Source organism: Papio anubis, chromosome 13 (genome assembly GCF_008728515.1).
Source record: "Papio anubis isolate 15944 chromosome 13, Panubis1.0, whole genome shotgun sequence".
In the NCBI taxonomy this organism is placed as follows: domain Eukaryota; kingdom Metazoa; phylum Chordata; class Mammalia; order Primates; family Cercopithecidae; genus Papio; species Papio anubis.
In genome coordinates, this window is record NC_044988.1 from 21,016,118 (window position 1) to 21,034,024 (window position 17,907).

Below are 17,907 nucleotides of genomic sequence, written 5' to 3' on the forward strand. Positions count from 1 at the left end.
CCGAGCGGGCTCGGGGAGTTGGGCTGAGGAAGCGAGCGCACGCCGGCAGCGCGGAGGCCGGCTTTGGGCGTCGGGCCGCCCCCTCCCCACACCCCGCCCACACCCGGCACTTACTTGGGCTATCTCAGCTGCCTGCCGGCGGAGACGCAGCTTTTGAGTTGCCGGGCGGCGTTTGTTGGGTCGGCGGCATCAGGGATCCGCCGCGGCGTGTGGTCCGCGTAGTGCGGCCCGTGCTGCGCCCCGCGGCAGGCAGAGCTCACGCTTCTGCCCCCCGACTGGTCCGGGGTCTGGGCACCGCGTCGACGGCGGCTCCGCAGGACGCGCAAACCGGGCCGCAGCCCATGCCCCGAGCGGACTGCATTATGAGGCATCTGCCTTACTTCTGCCGGGGCCAAGTGGTGCGGGGCTTCGGCCGCGGCTCCAAGCAGCTGGGCATCCCCACAGGTGAGAGCAGGGCGGCCAGAGTCCCCCGGGCCGGGTCACGTGGGGAGCGGGGAGAGACTGCAGCCGGGGACTCGGGACTGGGTCGTGGGGCCTCCGGACCGCGGGCAGAGGGGACACCCTTCCTTCCTCCTCCGGGATCCCCTTGTCTGCGGCGGAGGACCGTTGGCCAGGTTGAGGGAGCTGGTCACTGCTTCTGGCTCCGAGCTCCTCGGGGACGGGGTTGAGGGGTGGTGAGAGCGGGAAGCCGGAGTTGAATCGCGGGATCCGTGGTTCACGCCTCTCTGGCCAGCCGAGGTACAGCTGGTCAAGCATGGCGCTTGTCTTGTCCATTAGAGACGAATCGTGGGCCAGATCGGCTGAACTCGCAAACCGGCTCTAAGGTGGTTTTGTTTTTAATTTGTAATTATGTGGTGTCCAAATGATAACATAGGTAGTTGAATGAGAGTCAGCTAACCTTCTTGGTCCGTCTACCTTAATTTCAATAATTGAGACCTGACTGTAATTCATCCTTAGAAATACACGCCAGGGCTGCGTCTTGACTTATTAAGTCAGCCTTGAGCTTGTGTATTTCAAAAATTAGAAACGTTGGCCGGGCTTGGTGGCCAACGCCTATAATCCCAGCACTTTGGGAGGCCGAGGCGGGCGGATCATCTGAGGTCAGGAGTTCGAGATCAGCCTGGCTAACATGGTAAAACCCGTCTCTACTAAAAATACAAGCATTAGCCGGGCATGGTGGCGCGTGCCTGTCATCCCAGCTACTCTGGAACCTGAGGCAGGAGAATCGCTTGAATCCGGGAGAGGGAGGCAGCAGTGAGGTGAGATCATGCCACTGCCCTCCAGCCCTGGGTGACAGAGTGAGACACCGTCTCAAAAAAAAAAAAACAAAAAACTTTTCAAGTGATTCAGTACCTGGTTAGGAAAGAACAGATCTGAAAAAAATCCATTTACTCTGGTACTTGTTTTTTGCCTACTACTCAGAGTATGGCTTTTTTTGGAGAGCTTTATATACTTACCTGGTACTTTATTCATAACCTATCCACATAAATATGAGAGGGAAATCTGAGCCGGAAAATGTAAGGATGGGATTGATAATTATAGGCAAAGTTGTAGGAGTTTTGTGAATGTAATGATTTACATTAGCCTTGCATGTGATTTTTACAGATGTTTGTTTATTATTATTATTATTTTGAGACAGAGTCTGGCTCTGCCACTCAGGCTGGAGTGCAGTGGTGGTGCGATCATAGCTTACTGCAGCCTCCATCTGTGGGGCTCAACTGACCCTCCTGCCTCAGCCTCTCTGGTAGCTTAGACTATAGGTGCAGGCCACCTTGCCCAACTAATTTTTTAATTTTTTAGTAGAGACAAGATCTCGCTGTGTTACCCTGGCTGGTCTCAAACCCCTGAGCTCAACATGAGTCTCCTGCCTTGGCCTCTTAAAGTCCTAGAATTACAGGCACGAGCCATTGCACTCGGCTACAGACATTTAATACAAAATTTGTAAGACTCAAAATATTTTCTTCTGTTGTTTAGCTAATTTTCCTGAGCAAGTAGTAGATAATCTTCCAGCTGATATATCCACTGGCATTTACTATGGTTGGGCCAGTGTTGGAAGTGGAGATGTCCATAAAATGGTGGTGAGCATAGGATGGAACCCATATTACAAGAATACGAAGAAGTCTATGGTAAGCATTATATTTTGCTCTGTAACTGAAAATGGTATGATGACGTAGAGTAATATACTGCAGTATTCGTTGCAGAAATAGCTTATCAATGGTAATCACAGCATAGTTCAAATACTGGAATTTTGGGCAACCTTTGCCTTTTAATTGGAGAGTTTAACTCATTTACATTTAAAGTAATTTCTGATAAGGAGGGACATCTACTGTTTTGCTATTTATATGCCTTATAACTTTTATGTCCCTCATTTCCTCTATTACTGCTTTTTGTGGTTGTGTGCTTTTTTGTTTTGTAGTGACATTTTAATTCTTTTCTCATTGCTTTCTGTGTATTTCTATAGATACTATCTTTGTGGTTACCATGGGGTTTATATTTAACATCCTGAAATTCTAAAAGTTTATACCAACTTAATTTCAATAGCATACAGCACTCACAAATTGCATCTTTTTTTTTTTTTTTTTTAAGATGGGGTCTCACTGTGTTGCCCAGACTGAAGTGCAGTGGCTGTTCACAGGCCAGGTTGTAGCACACTGTGACTTCAAACTCGTGGGCTCAAGTAATCTTCCTCCTTCAGCCTCCAGAGAGCTGGAACTATGGGTGCATGCCGCTGCCTGCATCCAGCTCAGATTACATCCTTATACATTGTGGTACCAAATAACAAAGATTAATGATTGTTTTTTTTTATGCATTTATTTTTTAAATTATGTAGAAAATAAAGAGTGGAGTTACAAACCAAAATGATAATACTGACTTTGATCATTTCTGTCTATGAAAGACTCACTTTACCAAAGATAAAAATGATTTAAAAGCCTGTTTCATAAAATTGAGCTTGCCACAATTAATGCACTTCATTCACCGTTTACTTCATGCATCAATTACTTGGTCACCCTCTTAAGATAAAACAGGTTACTACGTGAATGGTGGATGGCGCTTATTGATACAGTCCCACAGTGGTGCTTTTCTTTTTCCTTTTTAAACCACCTGAGGGTATACTTTTCTGCCCTACTCTTTTTACAGGACCCCACAACTTCAGTGTTTTATCTGTTAGATTTGGCTGAATCTTTTGTCAGCTCAAATGTGTGGCAAAAACAAATTACAGTTAAGCTACATTTTGTTCTGTGTGGAGTTAATAGAAGTGAAGTGTGTCACTGCTGGAAAACTACAGAGCTAAATGCTGGCATAAGCAATAGTAATGACCCAGAACTACTTAACATTTTCCTGAGTATTTCAGTTATTTTTGAATATTAATGATTTGAAAATTATTTTTTGGAGACAAGGAAAACAATCGAAAGATCACAAAATACCATTCTATTGAATGAGGAAGGAAAAGAAGGGGAGGGGACCAATAGCCCATGACTAATTTGTCTTTAGCTACTCAGATAACAAAAATGTTGTTATACAGCCAGTTAAGGAATGAATGCCTTTTGAGTGTTAGGAAAAATTGAATTTGAAACATAGGCGTACCTTACCAGCGGAAAATTGAACTTTTGCTTGCCTTTGCCAGTAACACACATCTATGAAGTGCCTGTGCCAGACCTTTGCCCTTTAAAAAGAAAAAAAAAAATGTGTTATCTTACCTTAAATAAGTTCTTAGTAACATATCTAGGTCCACTTCCTTTGTTGGAACTGTGTATTATATTACAAATTGCTTTCATTGTGTGTTGCTTTTTTTTTTTTTTAACTCAATGGTGTGTTGAAGAACAGAGTTTTGTTTTGTTTTGTTTTGTTTTTTCAGATAGGGTCTTGCTCTGCCACCCAGGCTGCAGTGTAATGGTGCAGTCTCAGCTCACTGCAGCCTCAACTTTCTGGGCTGAAGTGATCCTCCCATGACAGCCTCCCGAGTAGCTAGGAAGGACCACAGGCATGTACCACCATGCCTGGCTATTTTTAATTTTTTTTTATAGAGATGAGGTTTCTGCATGTTACCCAGACTGGTCTCAAACTTTTGGGCTCAAGCAATCCTCCTGTCTCAGCCTCCCAAAGTGCTGGGATTACAGGCGTGACCCGCTGCGCCTGACTGGTCTTACATATCTTAGTTTCTTTTTTATTATTCAAATGTTTACTGAAAAGAAAGAATACACGTCAGATATATTGGTTCATGGCCCCAAAGCCATGGTGTACTTTATGTATCTTCTAACTCAAATTGCCCCCTGCCCATTACACATGAGAAAACTGAGCCCCATGGAAGCTAGTTATGCAGTTAACCAAGTGTGGAAACCCAGACTCTTGACTGTAAATCAGTGCTCTTAACCATGGTACTGCCCCGATGATTTAGCTGAACTAGCTTCTGAGGCACTTTCTACCTCATGCAGCATTTTGCTTTAATGTGCCCTGAACCCTTTTGCCACTTCACTCCCTGATCAGGAAGCTGCATGGCTTTCCTGCCCCATCAATCCTCAGCTCTGCCAAACTCTGAAGTTTCCATACGTGTTGTGTGTCAGAGGTGTGCAAATCCTGACCTTACAACTAGTTGTTTAGTAGTACCGTCTTTTAATACTTTGCTCATTCCCTCTTTGGTGTCCTGGTTTCTCACCTTGATAAGATATTTACCTTCTTGGATACATGTCAGTTTTTGTTTGTTTGTTTGTTTTTAAGTAATGGCAAATCATGCCAGACACTGCCACCTCACTCAGTTATGTTTATAAGATAGGGGCACAAACAGGAGTGCTGGGAAAATTTAGGAAAAGCTGCACTTAGATTTTAAGGTAAATCTTTAAAAGTTTAAGGAGTGTTGATTGTTTCATTTAAATTAACTCACCATAAATATGAAGATATATTTCAGATTTCAGTACACTGTAGTCTGATAGCACTCTTTCTAACATGTCTTGACTATAGGAAACACATATCATGCATACCTTCAAAGAGGACTTCTATGGGGAAATCCTCAATGTCGCCATTGTTGGCTACCTGAGACCAGAAAAGAACTTTGATTCTTTAGGTAAGTTCTTATTTTGATCTTCTTAAATATTACTACTGCTACCGCAGGTACCTCTACCACTACTACCAGTAATAATGATGGCAGGACAGATAATATTTGAGCATTTCATATATGCCAAGCACCGTTTTAAGTGCTTTACATGAATTTATCTTCTTTCACCTGTGAGGGATTATTTTGCCTATTTGTCAGGTGAGGAAATGGCACAGAGAGATGAGGTAACATTCTCAAAGTCACATAGTAAATAACGGAGCCTAGCTTCGAACCTAGCAGGCTGGCTGCTTCTCTCCAGCAGTATGAAGTTAATGAAGTCTTTCAAAATGCGTGAAGTTTGAGATATAATAAATCAGAGAACATTTGAAACAAATGTTATCAGGTATGTATTAGTGCAGTGTGATGGTTTTAACTCTGTTATAAAGTTTCTTTTACAAGTGTAAATACCAACCAAAAAGAATAGTGAATGCTTTTTTCCTCCATTTGATATTTGCGGTGTACATTTATGCCTGTGCCTTTCTCTTAAATTGTAAGATTAGGGACATACCTTTTTTTTTTTTTTTTTTGAGACAGAGTTTTGCTCTTTGTTGCCCAGGCTGGAGTGCAGTGGCCCCTCTCACTGCAGCCTCCACCTCCCAGGTTCAAGTGATTCTCCTGTCTCAGACTCCTGAGTAGCTGGGATTACAGGCGCCCACCGCCACACCCCGCTAATTTTTGTATTTTTAGTAGAGACGGGTTTCACCATGTTGGCCAGGCTGGTCTTGAACACCTGACCACCTCAGGTGATCTGCCCGCCTCAGCCTCCCAAAGTACTAGGATTACAGGCGTGAGCCACTGTGTCTGGCCTAGGGACATATCTTTTGTGTACCATTGACTTAGGCCTGGAAGGAGTGATGGAACGAACATTTATTGGGTATCTACCCTGTGCCAGAGATACTGCCAGCCTGTGAGTTTTTAGGAGAGACTAAACACAGGAGTAGTAAAGAGTATGTTAATGGGTTTTCATAATTTTTACCTGGTATATTCTCTCTGCAGAGTCACTTATTTCAGCAATTCAAGGTGATATTGAAGAAGCTAAGAAACAACTAGATTTACCAGAACATTTGAAAGTCAAAGAAGACAATTTCTTCCAGGTTTCTAAAAGCAAAATAATGAATGGCCACTGATGAAAAATCATATTTATTCATTCACTGTTTTCTAGTGTTTCTGTGTTGATTACTGTCCAGCCTCATCTTGGTTATATACTAAAAATCAAACACTTTGCTACAGTTGTGAATTAGTTTGAACAGTACAACATAGTTACCATATCATGCTTCAACTGTTAAATTAAGGCCATCATGTCATAGCACGAAAAAGATACAGTTAAAAATCAAGATTTAAAGAATATATATTGATTAAAATGTACCACTAGAAAGGTATTACATGTGTGTAAGTATGGGTAAAAAGGCAAGTCACTAGTTTGAGATGAAAATTAAAATTTTCATGATAAAATACCAGCATATGTGTAATTGTATAGTGTGTACTTCTAAACAGAGAAGGCTTATAAAAGTAAATGCATTAAGGCCGAGTGCAGTGGCTCACACCTGTAATCAATCCGAGTACTTTGGGAGGCTGAGGTGGGAGGATTGCTTGAGCTCATGAGTTCAAGACCAGTCTGGGCAACATAGTGAGACCCCATCTCTATAATAAAAAAAAAGGAAATGCATTAAATAGAAGGTTGATAGTTTATCATAAACCTGTGAGAAAGAAACTCAGACTTTGTATTTTGGGCATTAATACATTACAAACATGAAGATGTTTATAAAATTTTGTTGTAGTCATTTTCTTTGCAGTCACATTGTACCACCTTCATTATTGTATAGAGCTGCTTCAGTTCTGAGTCCTCTGGACTTCCCCTGCCTATCTGTTTTTTGTTGCCGTTGAAGACAGTAAAATAAGTGTTTTCAAATCTATATGTCTCCTTTTTGCTGGATAATGTTTCTTCTTTTTAACAGTAAATATTCTTGTTTTTCAACATTTTTCTTTTGTTCTTTTTTCCTTTTTTAGGAAAAACAAAACAACAGACTTCATCCTTAGGTTTTCTCAAGATTTAAGTGAACACATTTACACGTATCAATTTCTTAAATAACACAAAATGTTTCCCCCACCCCCAGCAAAACTATTTAAGAGCCAAACTATGAAATAGTTGTAAAATTATTTTTAATATTTAAGGCTTTGAAATTAATTATATTCCAAGGCAAATCTAAACGGGTGTAGTTGTATATGCACGATGTAATTTAATGCTAGTCTAAAGAGTACTTACAGCTTGAGGGAAGAGCATAAAGTTTTAGTTTAATAGCCTTCATACTGTGGATTTTTCCTCCTACTAACTAATATGTGGGAAATTCAGATTACAGATTGCATCATTGTTTAACAGTACATTGCATCATTGTTCACTGTAGCAACAGATTTGGTGGTGATGGGGGAGGATAGAGGTAGAAGCAGATAGAAGGTAATGTTAAAGTTAATTTATTATGAATCATTTTCCCCTAATCTGCATAAATGAATGAGAACTGATTTTAATAAAAATACTTTATTTTGGATAAAAAGTATTCAGAAAAACATCTAAAGCTGTTGGAGAAGAGGGACTCATATAAATACAGTTGGATTGTGTTTGCTTTTTATTTCTTTATAAAAATATGTCAAAAACAGTTTTTAATTTTAGAAATCTTATACTTGAAAGAAGCCTCAATTATCAGTGGCTTTATGAAGTAAAGTTAAAAACAAACGTGGGAAATGTGAAAATATTTGTGTTTGTGTTGTCTGACTAGCTTGCTGCTGAATGCTCTCTTTAGGTGTGTGAAAGTTCTTTGATATGTTATTGTCCCTTTATATCTGGTTAAATAGCCATTGCTTTTGAGAATCGGATAGTGTGGTGTTGAGGGGTTGTGTCTATATTTTTCAAAAGCTTTTATATTATGTGTTATAAGAAGTTACAGTAGTACCATTTTGATTAGTCTGAATGTTTTCAGGCCTTGAAATAAATTTTGATTAAGTGATATTTTTTCTTTCCCTGTGTCATCTTGAATCATTTACTTTATGTATTTCGAATTCATTGACTGATTGCTACTCTAAGTGTGTTAAGTTGCCTGAAGAGCAAGATATAGGTGGCAGCTGTAGTTCTACAACAAAGGGCCTTGCCTTCAGGATCCCCTGTGTTTTATGTCTGCAACACAGTGACTGAGGTTTATTTGGAGAGCATTCACAGGGCATCGCTACTGAAGTCCACTTCCTGAGGGTAAGGGTTCCTGTTACATTTTGGAGTTAGAAGAGCCAGAACAGTATAGGTAGGTCTGGGTTCCCTTGCATAACTCGTGCCCCCAAACAGAGTTCTGTAACCTTCTTGTCTTTTGCTACCAACCCCATAAGCAGCAACCTGGAACTCAACGTGCCTTTCCCTGTTGCATGCTGGTACTCTTTGAACACTCATCCCCAGAACTCCCATCTTCCTCAACTTTGGAGGCTTACAAGCCTGCAGTTTGATTGGGAGATGGAAGTGGAAGTCCGGACTTCAGAGATGGAGCCAAGAAACAAAACTATTCTGCCAAAAAAGATGCCATCATAAACAAACTTAGCAGAAACAAATTGTAGAATAAGCTCTACAGAGATGGCAGATCCAGGGTTATCAGATACAGAATTTGAAATGACTGTTTAATATGTATAATGAAATAAAAGAGTAACAAAAATGGTAAAATGGCAAGGTGTATAAAATTGGGCAGCTGGGTGCTGTGGCATGCGCCTATAATCCTAGCTATTTGAGAGGCTGAAGCAGGAGGATTACTTGAGGCCAGAAATTGAAGGCTGTAGTGTGCTGTTATGGGCACTTGTGACTAGCCACGGCACTCCAGCCTGGGCAACATAGTAAGATCCTGTCTCTATTAAAATTTAAAGTAAAGTAAAAATTGGGCAGACAATTGAGAATTGTCCAAAATAGAATATATAGTTATAAAGAAAAATTGAAATTAAAAATTCAATGGATAGGTTAAATATATATTAAACAAGAGAATTGGTGAACTATGAGACTTAATTCTATGACTGTGCTATCAGCTCCAGATTCACCATTGATACTCTGATGTGGCTGTGACTCGACATTTCTTTGACAATTGGCTGCCTTTTAGGTCAGATCATAAATGGAATTTGAACCCCAGCTTGTCATTTCTCAGGCAGCTCAGTAAGTCCCTGGACCTGCCCTGTGCTTATTTTGCTTGTTCCCATGTGTATATTTGAGATAGACATACTTGACTACTGTCAGAATTTCCACTTAGGTTCCCTGACCATTACAAGTGCCAAGTAGAAGCCAGGATAGTAAACCACAACAATGCTACATCTCCAGGAAAATTGGAGAGGTCATCATAAAAAATCCTGAAAGATGAGCTGCGTGTGGTGGTGTGGGCTTATGGTTCCAGCTATTTGGTCAACTGAGGTGGGAGAATAGCTTGAGCTCAGGAGTTCGAGACTGCGGTATAGTCTAATCATGTCCATGAATAGCCACTGCACTCCAGTTCGTACAACATACGGAGACCCTGTCTCCAAAAAAAAAAAAAAAAAAAAAAAAAAAGCAGAAAGTTTGAGGATAGAGGCCGCTATTATATCTGTTTAGCCTGCACAGAAATTTGCTAAATCTTGGAGAATGACTATTATCAGCTAATCAAGTGATTCCAACCGCAGCTATTGTCTATGATATATAAAAGTATCAGCAAATTTCTAAGGACTGCTATAAAGAACATACTGAACACAATGCAATGGAGAAATCAATTAGGCATAAAAATACAAAAATGTCACAATGTAAAGCTATTTTGTAATGAATGATAATATGTGACACAAACATTTGGAGAATGCGGCTAACACTTAAAAGATTTATAGTTTTTAATGCTATTAGACAAGATGGAAGATGAGTCATGATCTAAGCTTTCATCTCAAAAAGCTAGAAAAAGAACAGTAAAAGAAACCAGACACCTCGCAAAAATAAGTATGTATATAAATTTCAAGAACAGGCAAAAGTCATCTACATCTGGGGTCCCCAACCCCAGACCATGGATCTGTACCATGGCCATGGATTAGTATATTAGGAACTGGGCCATATAGCAGGAGGTAAGCTGCTGGCGAGTGAGCATTACCACCTGATCTGGTTAGGCTTTGTGTCCCCACCCAAATCTCATCTTGAATTACAATCCCCTAATCCCACCTGTCAAGGAAGAGACCAGGTGGAGGTGATTGAATCATGGTGGGGGGAACCACCAGCCATGTGGAACTGAGTCAATTAAATCTCTTTCCTTTATAAATTTCCCAGTCTCGAGCAGTTCTTTATAGCAGCGTGAGAACGGACTAATACAGCATCTGAGCTCCGCCTCCTGTCAGATCAGCGGGGGCATGAGATTCCCAGGAGCGCAAACCCTATCGTGAACTATGCATGCGAGGGATCTAGGTTGCTCGCTCCTTACAATAATCCAATGCAGTGGAAGAGTTTCATCTGGAAACCATCCCCACGACCGGTCCATGAAAAAATTATCTTCCAGGAAACCGGTCCCTGGTACCAAAAAGGTTGGGGACCGCTGATCTACAGCAATAAAGATGAGGTTGATTCTTGAGGACAGGGTTGACAGGAGGATCATAAGGGTGTTGGGAGCTTCTGTTTTACTGTCCTATTTCTAGGTTGGGGCAATGGTTGCCTAGTGTGCTCCCTTAGAAAATTCATCAAGCTTTATCCTTGTGTACAGACAAATAATGTTCTGTATAGGCCGGGCGCTGTGGCTCATGCCTGTAATCCTAGCACTTTGGGAGGCCGAGGTGGGTGGATCACTTGAGGTCAGGAGTTTAAGACCAGCCTGGCCAACATGGTGAAACTCTCTCTCTATTAAAAATACAAAAATTAGCCAGGCGCGGTGGCTCACGCCTGTAATCCCAGCATTTTGGGAGGCCGAGGCGGGCGGATCACGAGGTCAAGAGATCGAGACCATCCTGGTTAACATGGTGAAACCCCCATCTCTACTAAAAATACAAAAAACCCCAAAAAACAAAATTAGCTGGGTGCAGTGGCGGGCGCCTGTAGTCCCAACTACTCAGGAGGCTGAGGTGGGAGAATGGCGTGAACCCAGGCGGCGGAGGTTGCAGTGAGCCAAGATCGTGCCACTGCACTCCAGCCTGGGTGACAGAGTGAGACTCCCTCTCAAAATAAATAAATAAATAAAATAAAATAAAAATTAGCCGAGTGTGGTGGCAGGCATCTGTAATCTCAGCAACTGAAGAGGCTGACGTAGGGGAATTGAACCCAGTGGAGATGGTGCCACTGCACTCCAGCCTGGGTGACAGAGTGAGAGCCCATCTCAAAAAAAAAGTTCTGTATAGCTCAGGTATGACTATCATTTACATGGTCATAGAATTACAGCACTGAATTTTTATGTAACAAAATGTTTTGTGTATTAACTGGAGGAGGAGGAAATGGGAAGTATGCAGGGGTGGCAACAGAAGGGAGGGATCTGGAGACAAACTGCTCATCTTGCGTTAGTGAGAATGAGTAGATAGATGCCTTGCCTGGAAGCAAGCAGCAATCTAAGCATCTCACAGAGTTAGGCAGATAGATCTTAAATAGCTGAAAGGTTTGAAGTTGGTTGCTTTTAAGAAATGGGAAGTGGGATGTGATGTTAATGACAGGTTAATGTTTCTTTTTCTTAATATAACTTGTAGAACAATTTGATTCTTCAAACTATATGCAGGTATATCTTGATGAAAAGAAAAATTAGCCTTTAAAAATTTAATTATGGGCCAGGCACAGTGGCTCACACATCTGTAATCCTAGTACTTTGGGAGGCCGAGGCAGTGGATCACTTGAAGCCAGGAGTTCAAGACCAGCTTGGCCAACATGGCGAAACCACTGCCTCTACTAAAAATACAAAAATTAGCCAGGCATGGTGGTGCATGCTTGTAATCCCAGTTACTCAGGAGGCTGAGGCATGAGAATCGCTTGAATCTGGGAGGTAGAGGTTGCAGTGAGACAAGATCGTGCTGCTGCACTCGAGCCTAGGTGACAGAGTATCAAAAAAAAAAAAAAAAAAAAAAAGTTATGTATTTCGAGAGTGTTCAGAAAGTTGGGAAACATGGGATGAACTTTTTTCTTTACATCTTCCATATTGTATATTCTTTTACTTAGTAGCAAAAGATCGAATGCTTTTTTAACCTCATTTATTTGTGGGCAGAACACTTAAAATCTACTCACTTAGCAACCAGGGTGAACTATTTTTTTTTTTTTAAGATGGAGTCTCGCTGTGTTGCCCAGGCTGGAATGCAATGGCGTAATCTTGGCTCACTGCAACCTCTGCCTCCCAGGTTCAAGCAATTCTCCTGCCTCAGCTTCCTGAATAGATGGGATTACAGGCACCTGCCACCACGCCTGTCTAATTTTTGTATTTTTAGTAGAGACGGGGTTTCACCATGTTAGCCAGGCTGGTCTCAAACTCCTGACCTCAGGGGATCCGCCTGCCTTGGCCTCCAAAAGTGTTGGGATTACAGGCGTGAGCCACCATGCTCAGCCAACTTATTTTTAAACAGGATATTGTATTTGCAAATTTCATGCCCAGTATGTTTTCATTCGGTTTTTAGACATCTTTTCAGGTAAAGTACTTCTAAATTTAATGAGCCCAACTATTAATGTGGAAAAACCCCACAAACATACTCTATAGAGCATTTCTTTACTTGCATCAATAAATCCTTATAGAGCGTTTCATCAATAAATACTGTAAATGCCATATGTGTCTAGTGGCCACTGTATTAGACAAAACAACTCTGAGGGTCTATAAAGTCTGGAAACAGAGGAGATAGTAATTGTATTTTTTTTTCATTTAACAATTGGACTCTTACTTTAATTTTGAGCAGCTTCATCTGAAAACGTATTGAGCATTTTACCTGAAACTAACATGTTTCAGGTAAACTAATGTTTTAACTAACATTCTGACTAAAACTTTTTTTTTTAATCTAAAGAAGAAGAGAAACGCCGTCCATAGTGTTTCTCTATCTTGATTGCAGGAAGCTTAGGACTAAATTAGTTCAGTTACAGTAACTATAATTACTTAGAACTGTGAGTTTCAAAACGTTCTACAAAGAGCCCTGGGGCCTCATAGAAGTCTTGGTGATGAGCAAAGGGATCTCTGTCCCTTCCCAACCTTAAGACAGCAACATTTTTCATTTGTTTGTTTTAAATTTTTTTAGAGATGGGATCTCGCTCTGTTGCCCAGGCTGGTGTGCAGTGGCATAATCATAGCTCACTGCAGCCTAGAACTCCTGGGCTCAAGGGATCCGCCTGCCTTAGCCTTCTCAGTAACTGGGACTACACGTACGTGCCACTGTGCTCAGCACTTTTTTTTTAAAAACAGTCAGGGTCTTGCTCTGTCACCCAGGCTGGAGTGCAGTAACGTGATCATAGCTCATTGCAGCCTCAAATTTCTGGCATCAAGTGATCCTCCAGCCTCAGTCTCCCAAGGAACCGAAATCACAGGCCTGGATCATTGCACCTGGCTTGTGCAGCACTCTTAATTGTTTTATTTTTATTCATTGACTTATTCTCGCCCATGGACTCAGGTCACACTAATTGTTTTATATATGGGTTCCTTAGAAGACTTCACTGCGTAAAAAGGCCTCCAATGCTAAGAAATACTAGGTAACTTCTGTTTGGTTTGATTAGTTATACTTCCTTCCTCCTCACTCATGGTTCACATTCTCTATTTTCATGTCAACAACATACACATAATAGGCAGCGCCTCAAGCATTTTCTGGAAGCAGTCCATGTCAAGCCTAGGAGTCACTACCTCTAGGGCACTGAGCAGATTCCCAGGTGTGAGTTCTGCCTGGCTCCACGTAAACATACACCAGCTGCTAACTACAAGTCCGTCATGGGAATTTCAGGCTCATTTCAGAGTCCCTTTAGGTCTTTCTGAGCCTTCAAAATATTTTCTAGGGTTGCCCGGGGAGTTGTTTTGATTACTGATTTGAGGATATTTCAAATTTATGAATGACTCCTCACCTAGTACAGAATTTCTGCCAAATGAAGATTTTGTTTTATTTTACATTTTATCTCCTGAAATCAACAAAACCTAATATTAAGATTCTGAGATTCCCAGCATATTTTACAACCGGACTTTTCCCCTGGCCCTTTGTCTGACCAGCTGATTTATTCTGTTCTCTACTATTTTCTGTGGATTTGGTTTGAGTATGTTTTTGAAATTTTAGAAGACGGAAGGCAATGTTACCTTGGATTCTTTGCTCTTTGGAAAGTTTATTTTCTTCCTTTTTAGACAGTCTTGCTTTGTTACTGCCACAGCTTAACTACATTGAAGATATCTCGTTCTTTGTAACATTTGAAAAGTTAAACAAAGATAACTAGATGCACATTGAACATTCAAAAGAAAAAAGAAAAAGAAATGGAAAAAAATTTAAAAAAAAGAAAAACGAGGCCAGCATGGTGGTTCACGCCTATAGTCCTAGCATTTTGGGGGCAGAGGTAGGGGGATCACTTGATCCTGGAGTTCAAGGACAGCCTGGGCAACACGGTGAAACCCTGTCTCTACAAAAGATACAAAAAATAGCTGGGTGTGGAGGTGTGTGCCTGTGGTCCCAGCTACTCAGGAAGCTGAGGTGGGAGGATAGCTTGAGTCTAGGAGATAGAGGCTGCAATGAGCCATAATTGCATCATTGCACTCCAGATTCCAGACTGGGTGACAGAGTGAGATCCCGTCTCGAAAAAGAAAAAAAAAAAAAATTAAGTCCCCACGTTTCACCATAGAGATTCAACATGTGAGTGAGTATATTTTCTCCAGTTCATCTACTAAACCAGTAAATTTCAGCAGTTGTAGCAGAATTTCAATTTGCTTTTCTTTATATCACTTCATTGTTCATCACAATACATCTGAATCATCTAGCTAGATGTCATTGTTACTGCACTTCAGAAGAAATTGAAAGACAAAGATAAACTGAGACCAACTCAAACCATGTAGCCAACATACCTCAGAGCTGAGCGTCGAATCTTAGTTTTCAGCTCACATTCAGAGGGACATCATCTTAGTAGAATCAGGCTTAGCTGCCATGCCCTGGAGTTGTGAACATCTGAGACTTGGGTCCCTGTGAGCTGTGGATGCTGGAGGGTAAGTGAGGACGATCTGCAGGCCCACCAGTTCAGCTTCTGCAGGACATGTCCGTTCATCCTTTGCTTGGCTCTTGCCCCTGCTAGCTGGATTGTTTCAGGCACCAGATTAAAGTTAGCAAAGTTGGAGATCAACCTTTTAGCAGAGGCAGCAAAAAGGCAGAAACTTCATAGACACACAAGCCTTAATCAACTTGATACACTGTGACAGGCACAAAGTCTCTGAGCCTGGAGGAATTGGGATGTAACGAGGATCCAGAGCACAGACTGGACCAGAATGGTCAACTAATGCCAGGAGAGAGTAAATTTAAATCTAAGCCCCTGGCAAGCTTCTTGGCCTACCTGTTGTTGCTTTTCCTTTGACTCATAGCTATCTTTTGTTCCCTGTGGAGTTTTACCACACCTGGACTCTCCATAGCAAGCTCATGTTCCGTAGTAATCCCCAAACTCTGATTGCTTATCCAGATTCCAAGCCTTTGCTCATTTCTTCCCGTTTCCTCCACTTACACCTACCCATCTGTAAGATGATGTGCAAATGGAGCCCTTGATTTCTTCATACTTTTGGAAGAGGCTGCCAAGGGAAAAATCTTTGTAATAGATGCAAATTGGTACACATTCCAAGTCCTAGAAAATCCAGGTCATGCAAAAAGATTGTGAAACCCTTTCTGCCCATAACTAATTTCAATTTATAAAGGAGTGAAGTTGAAGAGGGGAGGGAGGGAGAATTCCTTTGGAGATATCAGTGTGCTCCGCCTCTATCCCCTTCAAGTATCAATCAGAGAGCTTGACTTGTGTCCCCCTAGCTTAGGAGGTGGGACATAAGAATTGTTTGGGAAGTTGTGGCTGGATTGGCCTTAGAGAACAGAGCAGGAAGAGAGAAGACAGCAGCTTCACCCTCAATGTAGGGGGTTGAGGGTGGACAAAGATGCATGCTTCCCATGGACCAGGTCTGCAGATATGACTAGAGTCACATTTGCAGAAGATTCCATTCAAGATGGCAGCGTGCAGAGGTAAAGTGACCCAGAAGAGGGGCAGAGGAAAGATTTCCAGAAGTTCAGGGTCTGAAATGCTTCTTGGAAGCAGTCTGCTAAAGGAGGCATCGGGCACACTACAGACATTGTAATTGAATTGCCCCAGAAGGGAAAGTTCAGAAAGAGAAAATGTTTTCATCACAGCAGGCTCAGGGCAGCCAGTCAGTGTTGGGCTCTTTTCCCTGACCTAGAGTTTCTCAAGCTATATATTTTGAAATCAAATTAGTGGATTTTGGTCATTTAAAAAAAAATAATAATAAACTAGAATGTGTTGGAAAATACATTGGTTGGATATTGTTTCCTGAAACTTTTGCTTCAGTTTTATAAATAGGTGTTGGTGTAAATTTTATTTTTTTACTGTGAATGTGGTCCAAAAAAGTGTGAAAGTTCCTGTTTTAATTTGTTCTCCCTGTGCTTGGTTTTGGAGGGATTAGGCAGCTGCAATAAGGGAGATCAAGATCAAGGCCTCTGGAGCCAGGCAAGTTATTTTACCTCTCTGTGGTTTAACGTCTTATCCATAAAACCTGGATAACGATAGTGCCTACCTCATAGGGTTGTTAGGACGATTAAAAGGATTAAACTATTTGATCCATGCAAAGTGCTTCTAATGGTACCTAAAATAACAGTATGTGCTTCACAAATGCCAATTGTTTCCGCCTCCTGGAGATTTTTTTCTCATGGCCAAAGATAACAACGTGATTTTGAAGATACAGTAAATTCTTCCCTAAATTATGTGCACAATCCAGTTTTGTTCAGCTCAAGACAATGATTTCTGTGAGCAAATACATACTCCTCAAATATTTATGGAGTAGCTATTACATGCTGGCATTCTGCTATGTGCTAGGGGTACAGAATGAAATAAGATAATACCCCTGACCTCGAAGAACATACAGTCTGCAAAAGAAATTCCAATTTATTTGACTTTATCTCCATCACCCCCACGTGGTGCCTGGCATATTGTAGGCGCCTAGGGAATAGATGTTTGTTTGTTTGTTTAGGAGACAAGGTCTTGCTCTGTCATCCAGGCTGGAGTACCGTGATAGGACCGTAGCTCACTGCAGCCTCAAACTCCTGAACTTAAGTCATCTTCCCACCTCAGCCTCCCAAGTACTGGGACCACAGGGGTTCACCACCATGCTCAGCTAGTTTTTACATTTTTTGGGGGAAGATGGGGTCTCCCTGTGTTACTCAGCTTGTTTTGAACTCCTAGACTCAAGCGATCCTCCCACCTCAGTCTCCCAAAGTGGGAGCTGAGATTACAGGTGTGAGCCACCACACTTAGCCTCTGGAAAATATATACTGAGTGCGTTTTGCTGGAAAGAATCATCAGCTCTCTTTACCTCAGCCAGATGCAGTAAATAAGGGAGCCTCTTATCATGTCATCTTTTCTTTTCTTTTCTTTTTTTTTTTTGAGACGGAGTTTAGCTCTTGTTGCCCAAGCTAGAGTGCAGTGGTGCGATCTCAGCTCACCGCAACCTCTGCCTCCCAGGTTCAAGCGATTCTCCTGCCTCAGCCTCCCAAGTAGCTGGGATTATAGGCACACACCACCACAACTGCCTAATTTTTTGTATTTTTAGTAAAGACGAGGTTTCTCCATGTTGGTTAGGCTGGTCTCGAACTCCCGACCTCAGGTGATCCGCCCACCTTGGCCTCCCAAA

The 17,907-nt window shown here is 41.7% G+C and overlaps 1 protein-coding gene across 2 annotated transcripts; it reads left to right on the plus strand.

Moving 5' to 3' along the window:
• Positions 1 to 8: 8 nt before the first annotated feature.
• RFK (riboflavin kinase) lies at positions 9 to 8,090 on the plus strand. Of its 2 annotated transcripts, XM_003911823.4 has the most exons (4): positions 9 to 444; positions 1,975 to 2,126; positions 4,957 to 5,059; positions 6,086 to 8,090. In XM_003911823.4, exons 1-4 carry the CDS (start codon positions 342 to 344, stop codon positions 6,214 to 6,216), a joined length of 489 nt encoding a protein of 162 aa, XP_003911872.1. In that variant the 5' UTR covers positions 9 to 341; the 3' UTR covers positions 6,217 to 8,090. The 2 variants fall into 2 exon arrangements, with proteins under 2 accessions (XP_003911872.1, XP_017805426.1); XM_017949937.3 differs by lacking the exons at positions 4,957 to 5,059; positions 6,086 to 8,090 and adding an exon at positions 2,587 to 3,854.
• The last annotated feature ends 9,817 nt before the right edge of the window (positions 8,091 to 17,907 follow it).